General features: G+C 44.0%; 1 protein-coding gene and 1 non-coding gene across 2 annotated transcripts; both read left to right on the top strand.

Moving 5' to 3' along the window:
• Nucleotides 1-633: 633 nt before the first annotated feature.
• Nucleotides 634-705, top strand: trnae-uuc. Its single transcript has one exon. It is a non-coding gene; the product is annotated as a tRNA-Glu (tRNA).
• A 759-nt stretch (nucleotides 706-1,464) lies between these two features.
• On the top strand, nucleotides 1,465-14,719 carry snx17.S (sorting nexin 17 S homeolog). Its single transcript, NM_001087273.1, is given in 16 exon segments — nucleotides 1,465-1,500; nucleotides 2,095-2,253; nucleotides 4,263-4,337; nucleotides 4,783-4,900; nucleotides 5,243-5,307; nucleotides 5,874-5,984; nucleotides 6,068-6,158; nucleotides 7,076-7,163; nucleotides 7,254-7,323; nucleotides 8,484-8,576; nucleotides 10,223-10,426; nucleotides 10,901-11,017; nucleotides 11,611-11,688; nucleotides 11,840-11,911; nucleotides 13,556-13,597; nucleotides 13,681-14,719. Coding segments are annotated over 15 exon segments (1,404 nt in total). The 5' UTR covers nucleotides 1,465-1,500; nucleotides 2,095-2,193; the 3' UTR covers nucleotides 13,801-14,719.

Below are 14,719 nucleotides of genomic sequence, written 5' to 3'. Positions count from 1 at the left end.
GGGGTGCAGTTAATAAAGGCAAGTTGGGCTTCCCACGCAAGGAGACGTTCATCTTCTACTCCAGGAATATTACTGCTGATTATTGCTGTTATTTCTCATTTGGGGGAATAGTAGGCTGCTGGGAGTTGCTAATTCCCGTACCAGTAATACATTCATTATGGCTGTGTATCACCGGATTCATCCTCTGGAATCTGGGCCCAATGTGAGGGTCACATCTCTCTAGCGCTGCCGGAGTTAATAGAAATCTGGGAATGTGACTAATAGCGACCGGACTGGAGGCCAATAAGCTGCACTGGTCAGAGTCAGCCCAGACCCCCTCATTGCACCTCCTCATTACCTCCTGGACCCCAAAAGTTATGCATGCGCGGCGTGGGAGGAAGGTGGTTTCCCTGCACATTGGACTTTGCGGCTGGGGGGCCCCTGAGGCTGCGGCCCCAGTCTGACACTGGCACTGGTACCTACAGTGTGAGTCTCTCACTTGTACTCTGTGGGGTCACTGACCCTGGGCAATAAGCTCCAAACTGGGACTGTATAGAGAGATGCTGAGTCCATTTCTAGGCCTCTCTGTATAAGAACTGCATCATGGGAAGTCTGACGATGAAGTAAGTGAGTAGAGCCTGTGTATCACATGTCTCCCATATGGTCTAGCGGTTAGGATTCCTGGTTTTCACCCAGGCGGCCCGGGTTCGACTCCCGGTACGGGAACTTGTGTTTTTTAATTTGAAATCTTTTATAATCCATTTTTTTATAAAAAGCCAAATTGGCCCATTGTGCTGTGTGTGTGACTGTGGGGCAGGAGCAATTCAGGACACTATTGTTGGGTTAGACTTTTCCTATTACTCTCCCGTTCTGCAGCAGCTTCCGCCTTCAGTGTGTGTGTGTCTTTTATAGACTCGCCTGTTTGACCGCACCCCTTCCGTGACATCATAGGGGGCGGGTCTGGCGCAGTGCATAATGTTCAGTGGGTTAGGGGCGGAGTCAGTGGGTTAGGGGCGGGGCCGCATAGGATTAGAGTCTGTGCCGGATGCAGGGGTTACACGTGTGTAACAAGTTCTAGGGGTGGAGACCAGAGAAGGGGCGGGGCAGATGTGAGACGTGAGTTTGTGTGAGGGAAGTTGCGCCGCACACACACACAGGACGTTATGAGAAACGTCAGGGCTCATAATGTGTGAGACGTGAGTGAGTGAGTGAGTGAGTGAGTGAGTGAGTGAGTGAGTGAGTGAGGGTATGAGGAGGCGCAGCACTAGTGGGACATTATGTCTGAGCAGCAGCGGTGATAAGGGAAGCGCCTAAGAGATCAGGGGAGGAGCCCAGGGGGATAGTATAAGACTGAGGGGCGGGGTCGTGGGAGGGGCCTCCGTAGAATGTCTGTGGAAGGATCGTCCCATGACGGGGCGGAACGAAGAGGGCGGGGCTAAGTTTCCAGCCGGAGGGGATTGTAGCTGCTCTACAGAGCTGACCGGAAACGGATCCCCCGGAACAGGAGTCAGGGGAGAGCAGGTAGGTGTTTGCTTTTTACTGGTCCGGCGCTTGTGTCCCCAGTCTGTCATCCCTGTGTGTGTTTGTTTATATATATATATATGTATATATCTGTATATATCTGTATGTGTGTATTTATATATATGTCTGTGTATATACAGTGTGTGTGTGTGTGGGAGCTGTGAGTCCCTTATATTGGGGTGTGTTACTCAGCTCAGCCTCCTGCCCCTTCATATTACACCCCCACTCTCTGTCCTGTCAGCTCATGTCCCACATCTGTATCCCCCTCAGTCTGTCCCCCCACTCCCCCTGACCCACTGTCATTCTCCTCCAAGTTCTACATTTGTCCAGTCACCGCCCCCCAAGTCTTCTCTCAGGCTCAGCAGCCCCCACATCTCCTTCTGGGCAGTGTGTGTGTGTCCTGCTGAGCTGCCTGAACTATATCTCCCTCTGCTCCCAAACTGCCCTTTCACTTCCTCTCATACACACCTTTGTGTACCCCATGTTACGCCCCATGTTACGCCCCATGTTACGCCCCATGTTACGCCCCATATTGTGCCCCATACTGACACCCACATCACTTGAGTTGCTTAATATGTGTCTCCTGCTCTGCAGGCTGAGTCTGTCCAGTTGGGGTGCATCACTTATGGTCTCTGCGAGTGCCCAGTGGCCCATGGTTGCTAAATCCAGTACCGGAGGTTACACTGTCCCATCATGCATTTCTCTATCCCTGAGACGGAGTCTCGCAGTTCTGAGAGTGGAGCCCAGTATTTGGTGAGTCCAGTAATCACACCAGGTGGTTTGAAACATGTCCTACTGTGCATCTCCAATAAACACTAATTCATCACTTTGTTCTCCAGTGGATTTTCCTGTTTATATGAGTGTAGGACTGCTCCGACCAGGGACAAGTGAGTGTATACTAGTGTGAGTGTAGAATCAGTCAGACATAGGTGAGTGAGTATTTGCAGTTGGCCACATTGAATATACTGCAATATATGAACAAGCAGTCCCTGTGTTTTTTGGGGGGGGGGGTATTAGTAACTGTCTGTACAAAATCAAAAGATGATTCCTGTGCATCCGGTGTGTATCTGGGGCAGATGTGATGTATCCGCAGATGGGGGCGGGACTACGCTATATCCTATACAGTTAGGTCCATAAATATTTGGCCAGACAACTTTTTTTCTAATTTTGGTTCTGTACATGACCACAATGAATTTTAAATGAAACTCAGATGCAGTTGAACTGCAGACTTTCAGCTTTAATTCAGTGGGTTGAACAAAAAGATTGTATAAAAATGTGACAAACTAAAGCCTTTTATTTAACACAATCACTTCATTTCAGGGGCTCAAAAGTAATTGGACAATTAAGTCAAAGTCTATTTCATGGGCAGGTGGGGCAATTCCTTGGTTATGTCATTATCAATGAAGCAGATAAAAGCCCTGGAGTTGATTTGAGGGGGGGGGTGTATGTGGGACAGACAACAGGGGGTCACAGGAGCTCTCCATGCAGGTGAAACAAGTCCTCCTTAAGCTGCAACAATAGAAAAAGCCCATCTGAGAATTTGCTACAATATAAGGAGAGGCAAAATCTCCAGTTTGGTACATGGTGAGAAAGAAAGAAATCACTGGTGAACTCAGCAACACAAAAAGACCTGGACGTCCACGGAAGACAACAGTGGTGGATGATCTCAGAATCATTTCCATGGGGAAGAGAAAGCCCTTCACAAGAGCCAAACAAGTGAAGAACAGTCTCCAGGAGGTAGAGTCTCCATATCCAAGTCTACCATAAAGAGAAGACTGAATGAAAGTAAATACAGAATAGAAAGGCTACATTGGACTTTGCTAAAAAAATAAAACAACTAAAAAAAGCAGCACAGTTGTGGAAAACCATTGTTTGGACAGATGAAACCAAGATGAAGCTCTAGTAGAATGATGGCAAGAGTAAATAAGTGTGGAGAAGGCTTGGGAAGAGCTGATGATCCAAAGCATAGCACAGTTGTGTATAAAACATTTGGGGGGCAGTGTGATGGCTTGGGGTGCATGGCTGCCAGTGGGACACTAGTGTTTATCCATCATGTGACACAGAAGCACAAGAATGAATTGTGAGCTCTTCAGAGACACTGTCTGCTCAAATCCAGCTAAATGCACTCACATTGATTGGGAGGCGTCTCATAATGAGCCAAAACATAGAGCCAAAGCAACCCAGGAGTTTATTAAAGCAAAGAAGTGGAATATTCAGCTGATGTGAAGGCAATTGAGCTGCATTTCACTTGTTGAAGACTAAACGTGGGACAGAAAGGCCACAAACAAAGAGCAAGTGAAAGAAGCGGCTGCAGTAAAGGCCTGGAAGAGCATTAAACAGGAGCAAACCCACAATCTGCTGATGTCCATGAGTCCAACACTTCAGCCTGTCATTGCAGCAAAGGGTTTTTTTTCAACCAAGTATGAGAAATGAAATTTTATTTTCACTTTTTTCAATTTTTTCCAATTGCTTTTGAGCCCCTAAAATGAAGTGATTGTGTAAAAAAAAAAAAAAAAGGTTTTGTTCCTCATAATTTTATGAAATCTTTTTGTTCAGCCCACTGAACTAAAGCTGAAAGTCTGCAGTTCAACTGCATCTGAGTTGTTTCATCTGAAATTCATTCAGAACCGAAATTAGAAAAAAATCTGTCCAAATATTTATTGACCTAAATGCCCGGTGTAACCTTTGTGATTTAATAACTAGGAAATGCAATTCCAGTGTATGTATTATAGTGCTACCCTGAATTTAATGCCTCTTTCTAGGCCTACAACATCCATGTGAATGGAGTCCTGCACTGTCGTGTGCGCTACAGCCAACTCCTGGGCCTACACGAACAGGTGAGTCCAACCCAATAGTGCCATGAAGAGACCTCTGACTTCACTTCAATAAGGGACACAGAGACAGGGAGTGAGAGGAAGGCGAGACGGGGAGTGAGAGGAAGGCGAGACGGGGAATGAGAGGAAGGCGAGACGGGGAATGAGAGGAAGGCGAGACGGGGAATGAGAGGAAGGCGAGACGGGGAGTGAGAGGAAGGCGAGACGGGGAATGAGAGGAAGGCGAGACGGGGAATGAGAGGAAGGTGAGGAGTAAGTTGAGACGGGAAATAAGAGGAAGGTGAGACGGGGAATGAGAGGTAAGTGCCAGGTCAGTGAGGAAGACAGAGAGATGGAATGAGGTGCCATGTTAGTATAGGACATCGCACAAGGTGCTGAGAGAGACTGAGCCATTTTCTTTAAGCTGCTGAATGAACTGACCCCTCTCCCAATCTCTTCCCTTGTGCAGCTGAAGAAGGAATATGGGAACAACGTTGTCCCTGCATTTCCTCCAAAAAAGCTTTTCACCCTGACGCCAGCAGAAGTGGAGCAGAGAAGGGAGCAGCTGGAGAAGTATATGCAGGCAGGTGGGTACACATATATGCGTTACATGCAGTATGCCCCTCCCACTACAGGGTGATACTACAAGAGGGGGCTATGGGATATGGATTCTGGTCCCCCTACTCCTGTGGGACCAGAGTTGCCATCTTGTTACTACAGTACTAACCACATAGGAGATCTCCTTGCTGCATGGCTGATTAGCAACGAGGCTGCATGGCTGTTTAGCTTCCAGCAGAGTCTGCAGTTCTGCTTCCAGAATCATGCAAGAGTGACAGACTTATATTATGTGGGACACTGAGCCCGCTCTTTCCTCTAGAGGGTCCCTACTTGTTTAGATACTGGCACTGATCTTTGTCTTGTGCCCACAGTGCGGCAAGATCCGGTATTGGGAGCCAGTGAAACATTCAACAGCTTCTTGCGCCATTCCCAGCAGGTGAGCCATTCCCCCATTCCCAGCAGGTGAGCCGTTTCCCCCCCCCCCCCATTCCTTCCCAGCAGGTGAGCCGTTCCCCTTTCAGCCATGTCCTGGAGGTAACACAATATTGTTTAGGGGTGGGCCTGTTCCTGCTGTTGCTTTAGAGCCCCTCGTATTGTGTACCCAGGGCTGTGCATCCCTCAAATCAGGGTACAGTTACTGGAAATGGAACAATGAGAATGATGAAAGTGCTAAGAATTTCCATACACAAGTTAGAATGAGGTCCCTGCCCTGAAGAGCTTACAGTCTATGGTGATGGAGATGAGACTTGCCCTGCTGTCTGGGTCTGTTTTAGATGTAATGGCTAAAGTGAATGGGCAAGGAGCAGCATAAGCTGTGCCCCGTGTACTCCTGCTAGTATTGTGCTGCAACGACTGGCCCAGGAACAGACTTAGAGTTATAGTAGCAACTACTGAGTAATCCCAGTGCCCAGGAGCTCCAGTTTATCCCCACTGGCACACATGTATGGCTCTATAGTAGGCAATATGATTGTGCTTATAGCTCTGTATCCTCCCTACTCACAGGAGACCCATCTGATCCCCACAGAGGAGGTACAACTGGAGATCTTCCTTTCTAATGGACAGAAGGTGAAAGTGACCATTCTAACCTCAGACCAGACGGAGGATGTGCTTGAGGTACTCTGCCCCTATCCAATATGTACATTAGAGCTCCACCTACTAGCCTTTTCCTATAAACCTTTTTGTTTCTACTGTCCCAGGCTGTGACCAGCAAACTAGATCTTCCAGAGGATCTGATTGGCTACTTTAGCCTCTACCTCATTAAGGACACAAGTGACGGCTCATTCTCCTGTGAGTAACTGCACCTGGGCTTGCGTGTTGTACAATTGTGAGTAACTGAGCCTGAATGTTGTACAACTTTGAGTAACTGCACCTGGGCCTGCATGTTGTACAACTGTGAGTAACTGCACGTGGGCATGCGTGCTGTAAAGCTGTGAGTAACCACCTGGGCCTGAATGTTGTACAACTGTGTGTAGCTGCACCTAGGCCTGAATGTTGTACAACTGTGAGTAACTGCACCTGGGCCTGAATGTTGTACAACTGTGAGTAACTGCACCTGGGCCTGAATGTTGTACAACTGTGAGTAACTGCACCCTCAGCCTGTGTGTCTGTGAGTAACTGCACCCTCAGCCTGTGTGTTGTACAACTGTAACTGCACCTATTGCATTCCTAGTATTAGGTCCCTGATTTAAAGGGGTTGTTTGCCTTCTTCACTAGAAATAAAGACTTTTTCCAATAATTTTCTATTTGTGACCGTTTTTCTAATATTGAAGTGTAAAGTGTCATTTTTCACCTTCTAAAGCAGCTCTGGGAGGGGGGTCGCCGACTCTTTAACTGTTCTTAATTGATACATTTAGTTGATGCATTTCTTATCTTTGTCCCTGCTGAGCAGAATCCCTGAGTGACATTAAAGGCAACTGTTAGACTTGATACAATAGTTACACTTATATTCCTCATAGATCCTACTGAGAAATGGAGCAACTAATTGTAACAAATTGTAACAGTTCAGATGCTCCTGGATCAATGAGCTGCCAGACTGAATTACTAGAACATTAACATTTAACTTTAATTTTGGGAAAACCGTAAAAGATGGAAAGGAATTGAAAAAAGTCTTTATTTATGGTGAGAAATCTGAAAACAACTGAAAGTGTTTGAAAGGTGAACACCCCCTTTAATAATCTCTTATTTGTCTCTGGTTTCACTATTAGTTGTAAGGAAGTTACAAGAGTTTGAATTGCCGTACGTGTCTCTCACCAGCCTGTGCAGTAGAGAGAATAAGATTATCCTGCGCAAGAGGTAAGTGTCTGACATACACACGGGCTACTGTATAGGAACATGTGACTACTGTATAGGAACATGTGACTACTGTATCCCTGTATTTCACAGTTACTGGGACTCCTCCTATGATGAAGATCTGATGGAAAACAGAGTTGGGCTCAATCTCCTTTATGCGCAGGTAATTCATTCCCACTTTCCTATCCTCCTATCAACTGATCCCTTCCATTCCCTTTATTGCTCTTCTCTGTACTTTCTCTATTTCATTATTGTCCCCTCTTATATATTTATATAGTTATCATATCCCCTATATATATATATATATATATATATATATATATATATATATATATATATATATATATATTGATCATATCCCCCTTATATATATATATATATATATTGATCATATCCCCCTTATATATATATATATATTTATATATAGTGATCATATCCCCTTATATATTTATATATAGTGATCATATTCCCCTTATATATTTATATATAGTGATCATATCCCCCTTATATATTTATATATAGTGATCATATCCCCCTTATATATTTATATATAGTGATCATATCCCCTTATATATTTATATATAGTGATCATATCCCCCTTATATATTTATATATAGTGATCATATCCCCCTTATATATTTATATATAGTGATCATATCCCCTTATATATTTATATATAGTGATCATATCTCCTTATATATTTATATATAGTGATCATATCCCCCTTAACTGTCTCTTCTCCAGTGTAACAATCCCAACTTGTCTTTCCCTATAATTATTCCCTTTATCAGCTTAGTCGCTCTTCTCTGTACTTTTATTAATACCCTGTTAGAGCACTGGAGCCCAAACCTGCACAGCCATTTCTAGATGGGACATTAGCAGTGCTGTGTAAAGTGGAGTCTTTCCTCCAGTAAATCAATGTCATTTAGTAGAGGACAATTCCTGGCCATCCCTTCCGCATTGCTTGCCCAGTTTATTTGCCACAAGTTCTGCTTTGCCATTAGTATCAGGAATTTTGCTTTGGTTAATGGCTCATCCCAGAGAAGGAATGTTTTACAGTAACTTATAGGCCATTATTCTTTATTGCCTATTTAAGTACAAATACAGTTGAAACCACCCTTTTGTTTTCAGGGGACCAGAATGGTGTAAAATCCAGGAAAGTTTAGAATCAGGAATATGTATTATAATATATAGGTGGGACCTCAAAAAAAAAAAATAAATAAAAAAGATTTAAATTGAGGGAAAACGTAATATATCGGGAGATGTAAAATTGAGGTTTCAGTGTAAATAGAATGTAAGCATGTTGGGTGCTGTGATTTACAGGCAGTCTCTGATGTGGAACGTGGTTGGGTGCAGGTAACAAAGGAGCAGCATCGGCAGCTGAAATCCCTGCAAGAGAAGGTTTCCAAAAAAGAGGTGATGTCTTTAACTACTAAACTATCCCACCCCATCCAAGTATGATCTACACTGCAAGCAAACCTCTGTACTACACTTACTGTCCCTGCTCTTAAGGGGAAGGAAAGCTACCAAAGCAGTTTATTGCCAATAGATTAGCCACAATAGTACAGGCTATAACACTATATTTATTCTGCAGAATGCTTTACCATACCTGAGTAAACAGCTCTAGAAGCTCTCTCTGTTTGTTTAGGATAGCAGCTGCCATATTAGCTTGGTGTGACATCACTTCCTGCCTGAGTCTCTCCCTGCTCACTCCTAGCTCTGGGCTCAGATTACAGCAGGGAGGGAGAGAGGAGCAAACTGAGCATGCTCAAGCCCTAGCCCTGGAGGTTTAAGCTGAAAACAGTTAGTCTGATACAGAAGCCCATGAGTACACAATAGAAGGAAAGAAATGTGCTGTTTCTTTTGACAGAGGACTCAGAGCAACATTACTTTGAGAGTTTACTGGTGCGTTTATATACAGTTTATATACAGTCAGGCCCATAAATCTTTAGACAGAGACAACCTTTTTCTAATTTTGGTTCTGTACATGGCCACAATGAATTTTAGATGAAACAACTCGGATGCAGTTGAACTGCAGACTTTCAGCTTTAATTCAGTTGGTGGAACAAAAAGATTGTATAAAAATGTGAGGAACTAAAGCCTTTTTTTAAGTTGTGGAAAACCATTGTTTGGACAGATGAAACCAAGATGAAGCTCTAGCAGAATGATGGCAAGAGTAAAAAAGTGTGGAGAAGGCTTGGGAAGAGCTGATGATCCAAAGCATAGCACAGTTGTGTATAAAACATTTGGGGGGCAGTGTGATGGCTTGGGGTGCATGGCTGCCAGTGGGACACTAGTGTTTATCCATCATGTGACACAGAAGCACAAGAATGAATTGTGAGCTCTTCAGAGACACTGTCTGCTCAAATCCAGCTAAATGCACTCACATTGATTGGGAGGCGTCTCATAATGAGCCAAAACATAGAGCCAAAGCAACCCAGGAGTTTATTAAAGCAAAGAAGTGGAATATTCAGCTGATGTGAAGCCAATTGAGCTGCATTTCACTTGTTGAAGACTAAACGTGGGACAGAAAGGCCACAAACAAACAGCAAGTGAAAGAAGCGGCTGCAGTAAAGGCCTGGAAGAGCATTAAACAGGAGCAAACCCACAATCTGCTGATGTCCATGAGTCCAACACTTCAGCCTGTCATTGCAGCAAAGGCTTTTCAACCAACTATTAGACATGAACATTTTATTTTCACTTTTTCAATTTTTTCCAATCGCTTTTGAGCCCTTGAAATGAAGTGATTGTGTTAAAAAAAGGCTTTAGTTCGTCAAATTTTTATACAATCTTTTTGTTCAACCCACTGAATTAAATCTGAAAGTCTGCAGTTCAACTGCAGTTGTTTTATTTAAAATTTATCTAGTATAGGTAAATCTAAAAATGTACAGAACCAAAATTAGAAAAAAGTTGTCTCTGTCCAAAGATTTATGGGCCTAACTGTAGACCTTTATGATAAAGCTTACTTAATTATAGCCTTTCCTTCTCCTTTAACCCTGTCTGCACCAGTGTCTCTGTCCTGGCTTGGTAACTATATATATATGTTGTGTTATACTCTGCAGTTTATTCAGCTAGCACAGACTATCAAGTATTATGGATACATAAAGTTTGAGCCGTGCATCACGGATTTCCCAGAAAAGGGTTGCCATGTGATTGTGAGTGCCGGCAACAATGAGCTGAATTTCCAGGTGAAGTTGCCCAATGAGCAGATGAAAGAAGGAAGCTTCAAAGTGACCCGAATGCGATGCTGGCGAGTTACCTCCTCTGTGAGTTTCCAGCCGCAAAATAGAACCTTTCTGGGGCTATAGGGGCATCTGCAAGTTGTACAAGGGGAGGGCTGGCTGGTTTTATGATTAGCCCCACAGATAAAAGAGATTGGCTGCAGTGTGGGGGGGGGGGGTTGCTGCATAGGTTACAAACATACAAAAAAGAAAAAATTGATCAACACACATTCCCTAGTCCCCGTTTCACAAATTAGTATTTATCTAATTCATGCATTTTGCAAAACGGGTTTTAAGTTAAAAAATGATGATCATAAAATTGATAAGCCAACATACCACGTCAAGGCAAACCCCATATGGTGGTCCTAACTGTTTACCTCTGCTTTTTTTTATTATTTGGCCTTGGACTGCTCTGCTCCCACATATCCCCTTTTTTTGTGAGGTTATTGTGGAACTGGGATATGGTGACAGTGAAATAATGACAAATAAGTGACCTGTATCTATATATTCTATTCACAGATGCCTTTCAGCAATGGGAGTGGTAGTTCCAATGAGACAGATGTGCGCTTGGAGCTTGCATTTGAATACCTGATGAGTAAAGACCGTCTGCAGTGGATCACTATCTCCAGTCCCCAGGTGAGGCCTCCGTCACTGGGAGAATTATTGCTTTGAGTTGCTTCCATTCAGCCATAAGAGCATTTGTGAGGTTGGGCGCTGATATTGGGGATCAGGCTCACAGTTGGGGTTCCAGTTCATCCCACAGGGGTTCAGTGGGGTTTGAGGTCTTGGTGCATTTATGTTCTTCCCATCTCAGCAAACCCAATCTGTATTGACCTGGCTCTGTGCATGGGGCATTATTGTGCTGTAACAGGAAAGGACTCCCAAACTGTTCCACAAAGTAGAAAGCCCAGAATTGTCAGGAATGTCATTGTGTTATGTGGTAGCACATAATGGGTGTGGCTTAAATAGACAAAGCTTATAATGAGGAGGACTGTTTGGATTATTTGTGTCCATATTCCAAGAGCCCAGACATAACATCTCAGTGATGCCTCACAATCCACATGGCTGGTGTTTCCTTGGTGCCCCCTGTGAAGGTGAGAGACGTAGCAGATCCTCAGGGACGGCCCCATACTCTCCCTGATAATGACAATTTATCTACTTTAGGCCGGGCTTTTATTTGTTCACTCTGGGGACTGAATGGGGTAATCGTCTGGCTTCTTCTCTTTCAGGCCATAATGATGAGTATTTGTCTCCAGTCCATGGTGGATGAACTGATGGTGAAGAAATCTGGTGGGAGCATTAAGAAGGTAAAGGCTTATTGTTCTTATTTGTCTTGAGCTCAGTGCTGGGGAAATGGAGCTGCTCTCTGTGCTGGTGAAACGTAAGGAATGGATCTGGATGTCCTGGTATTATACGTTTTTTAGCTCTTGATCTTACCAGAGGTTTGTTGTGTTGCAGATGCTTCGAAAGAGACAGTCGTACCTGCGACGATCAGACAGTCAGCAAGCTGTGAAGTCTCCACCCCTGTTGGTGAGCAAGTGAAACTCTCTTTTGGGCAATGGCTCTTAAGGGGATTTGGTAGCTGAACACCTTCAGGTTCAGCAGATCTAATAGAGGAGATGTAGAATTTGATGCAAAAGCTCTTGCTGCCACATATAGGGTTAATTGTTAAGCAGAATGTGGTTTCATGAGTAAAAGCTTCCTGCTCTCAGTCCTCACTTCCACATTTTATTTCTATACCTGTGCTGGGAATATAAGTAATTGTGCTCATTTGGGTTGTGAGGGGCAGGTTACACATGTATCACTAAAAGCAGGAGCCCCAGTCTCTGATACCACTTCTTTTCCATTCCATGTTATAAAGATTTACCCTCATACAGCTCATGTTGTGAGACTTCCATATAATATTCCAGAGACTCTCTGAAGGTGCAGTGTCTGTAGCTGCTACATTACATCTTGGTGTTTCATATAGTTCTGTCCTGCCTGAGCTCCGCTGTCTCATCTCTCCCCATCCGCTTAGTTCATCAAAGAGATTCCTGGGTGGGTTTTTGTGACACTGTTACTCTAACTTTGTTGTTCACCTTTAAATTAACTGTTAGTATGCTGTAGAGAGTGATATTTCAAGGCAATTTCCTATTGGTTTTAATTTTTTATTATTTTTGATGGTTTTATCTGTTTATTCAGCAGCTCTCCAGTTTGCATTTTCAGCCATCTACATGTAGTTCTAAACATACTAAAAGTTAACTTTAAAGGGGTTGTTCACCTTCAAACACCTAGTTGTTTTCAGACCGTTCACTAGAAATAAATTCGTTTTCCAATAACTTTCTTTTTTCTATATGTGACCAATTTTCTAATATTGAAGTGTCATTTTTCACCAGCTCTGGAAAGGGGGGGTCGTCGACCCTGTAACTGTGCTAAATTGATACATTTCTTGTAGGGATGCACCGATTCCAGTATTTTGGATTCGGCCAAACCCCCGAATCCTTAGAGAGAGATTCGGCGATAATCGAATCCAAATCCTAATTTGCATATGCAAATTAGGGGGGAAAGGGGGGAAAAATGTTTACTTCCTTGTTTTGTGACAAGTCATGCGATTTCCCTCCCCACCCCTAATTTGCATATGCAAATTAGGGTTCAGATTTGGTTCGGCCAGGCAGAAGGATTTGGCAGAATCCGAATCCTGCTGAAAAAGGCTGAATCCCGAACCAAATCCTGGATTCAGTGCATCCCTAATTTCTTGTCCCTGCTGAGCAGAATCTCTGGGTTTCATTACAGGCAGCTGTTAGACAATAGTTACTGATACTCCAGAGATGCTGCTGAGAAATGGACCAACTAATTGTAACAAAAGTGTAACAGTTCAGAGTCTGCCCGTGAATCACTGAGCTGTCACTCAAACACCAGAGACACCGACATTAAACGTTAAACTTCAATTTTTGAAAAAATGGCAAAAAATAAAAGATGGCAAGTAATTGATAAAAGTCTTTATTTCTGGGGAAGAATCTGAAAACTGTTGAACGGAAAAAAAAGTGTTTGGCAGGTGAACATCCCCTTTAAGTGTATAGCTAGAATCCCTGCCATAAAGCAAGACCATGCTGCTGTTTGTCACATGACTAACAGGAAAGCCACGCCCTCCATTAACCTTGTTGTAGTTCTATATAATCTCTCCTCTCCCCACAGGACTCGCCGGACTCCAGCAGAGAGCCCATAGTGAAGCTGTCGGTGAGTTGTGCTGCATTAATGCCCCGATGTTTTACCCCTCGTTCAGTCTGTGACCCTGATTGTGCCCCTCTCTCGTTGCACAGAGTAAGCTCAGCTCCGTCAGCCTTCGGGGGATCAGCACTTCCAACTCGACTGGTGATATGAGCGCTGACGACTTCCATGGCAATTATGCCTTTGAGGGCATCGGGGATGATGATCTGTGAGCTGGGGAATCTCTCTGTCTCTTTAAAGAAATATGTCTGACCAATTGGGGGCGGGGCTGTCAGGCCAGTGGGAGGAGCACCGTTTTGCTGCAGTATTTTAGGGAGCGTCTGGCCTCCATATTCCGCAAATCCTCTGAGCTTGCACTTATACCCAAGCCATTTGCACAGAATGGAGGCAGCAATGTGCCGGAAATCTCTTGCTAATCACTCCCCATGTGTCAGCCCCCCCCCCCATATTATTATTATTAGAGATCAGTGACTAGGGGCACCTTGGGGGGGGTGTACCTATGAAACTGACAGTAGCCAATTGCTTGTGTGGGGGTTGGCTACTATTCTGTGACCAAATTCTGACATTGGATGTAAAGCTCCAGTGCACTCACTGCTGCTGCAGGCCGTACTGCTCCCAAGTGGGTGACTGTTTAATACCTCCCCCTCGCCATATTGCACATGAGTTATTGGGAATGCATGCACTCATAGTCTGTGTAACAGCCCCACCCACAGCTTCTTCCTCGTCACATGACTTGATACCTGTCCAATCCTATTACAGGCAGCAGAGCCGGCCCCTCTCTGTCCCTGCACCTATAGGGCCAAACGCTGAGCTGATACTGCTCTGTGACCAAAGGGTTAAACATGGGCTGATTGTATCTACACATGTGCCAAATTAGTGTTAACTAGGGATGTACAGATTATATATATATGTATAAATCTCCTTTTCTTCTCTGCACATGAATCATTTCAGAAAAGTGATTTTATATACGGATGCCGCCGAGTATTTACCGTTACTCCTGATCAGTAACATTAATGCTTTTAATTGAGAATGTAAAGCTGCCATATGGCTTTGTTCATGGTCTCTGCTTTGTTTCTATTCCTGTCCAATCAGTTACCAAGTGCTAATGACAGTAAATAGACGTCTCATTAA

This window comes from Xenopus laevis, chromosome 5S (assembly GCF_017654675.1).
Source record: "Xenopus laevis strain J_2021 chromosome 5S, Xenopus_laevis_v10.1, whole genome shotgun sequence".
Taxonomy (NCBI): domain Eukaryota; kingdom Metazoa; phylum Chordata; class Amphibia; order Anura; family Pipidae; genus Xenopus; species Xenopus laevis.
The sequence above is the reverse complement of the archived record's forward strand: the minus strand, read 5'-3'. Positions and strand labels throughout refer to the sequence as shown.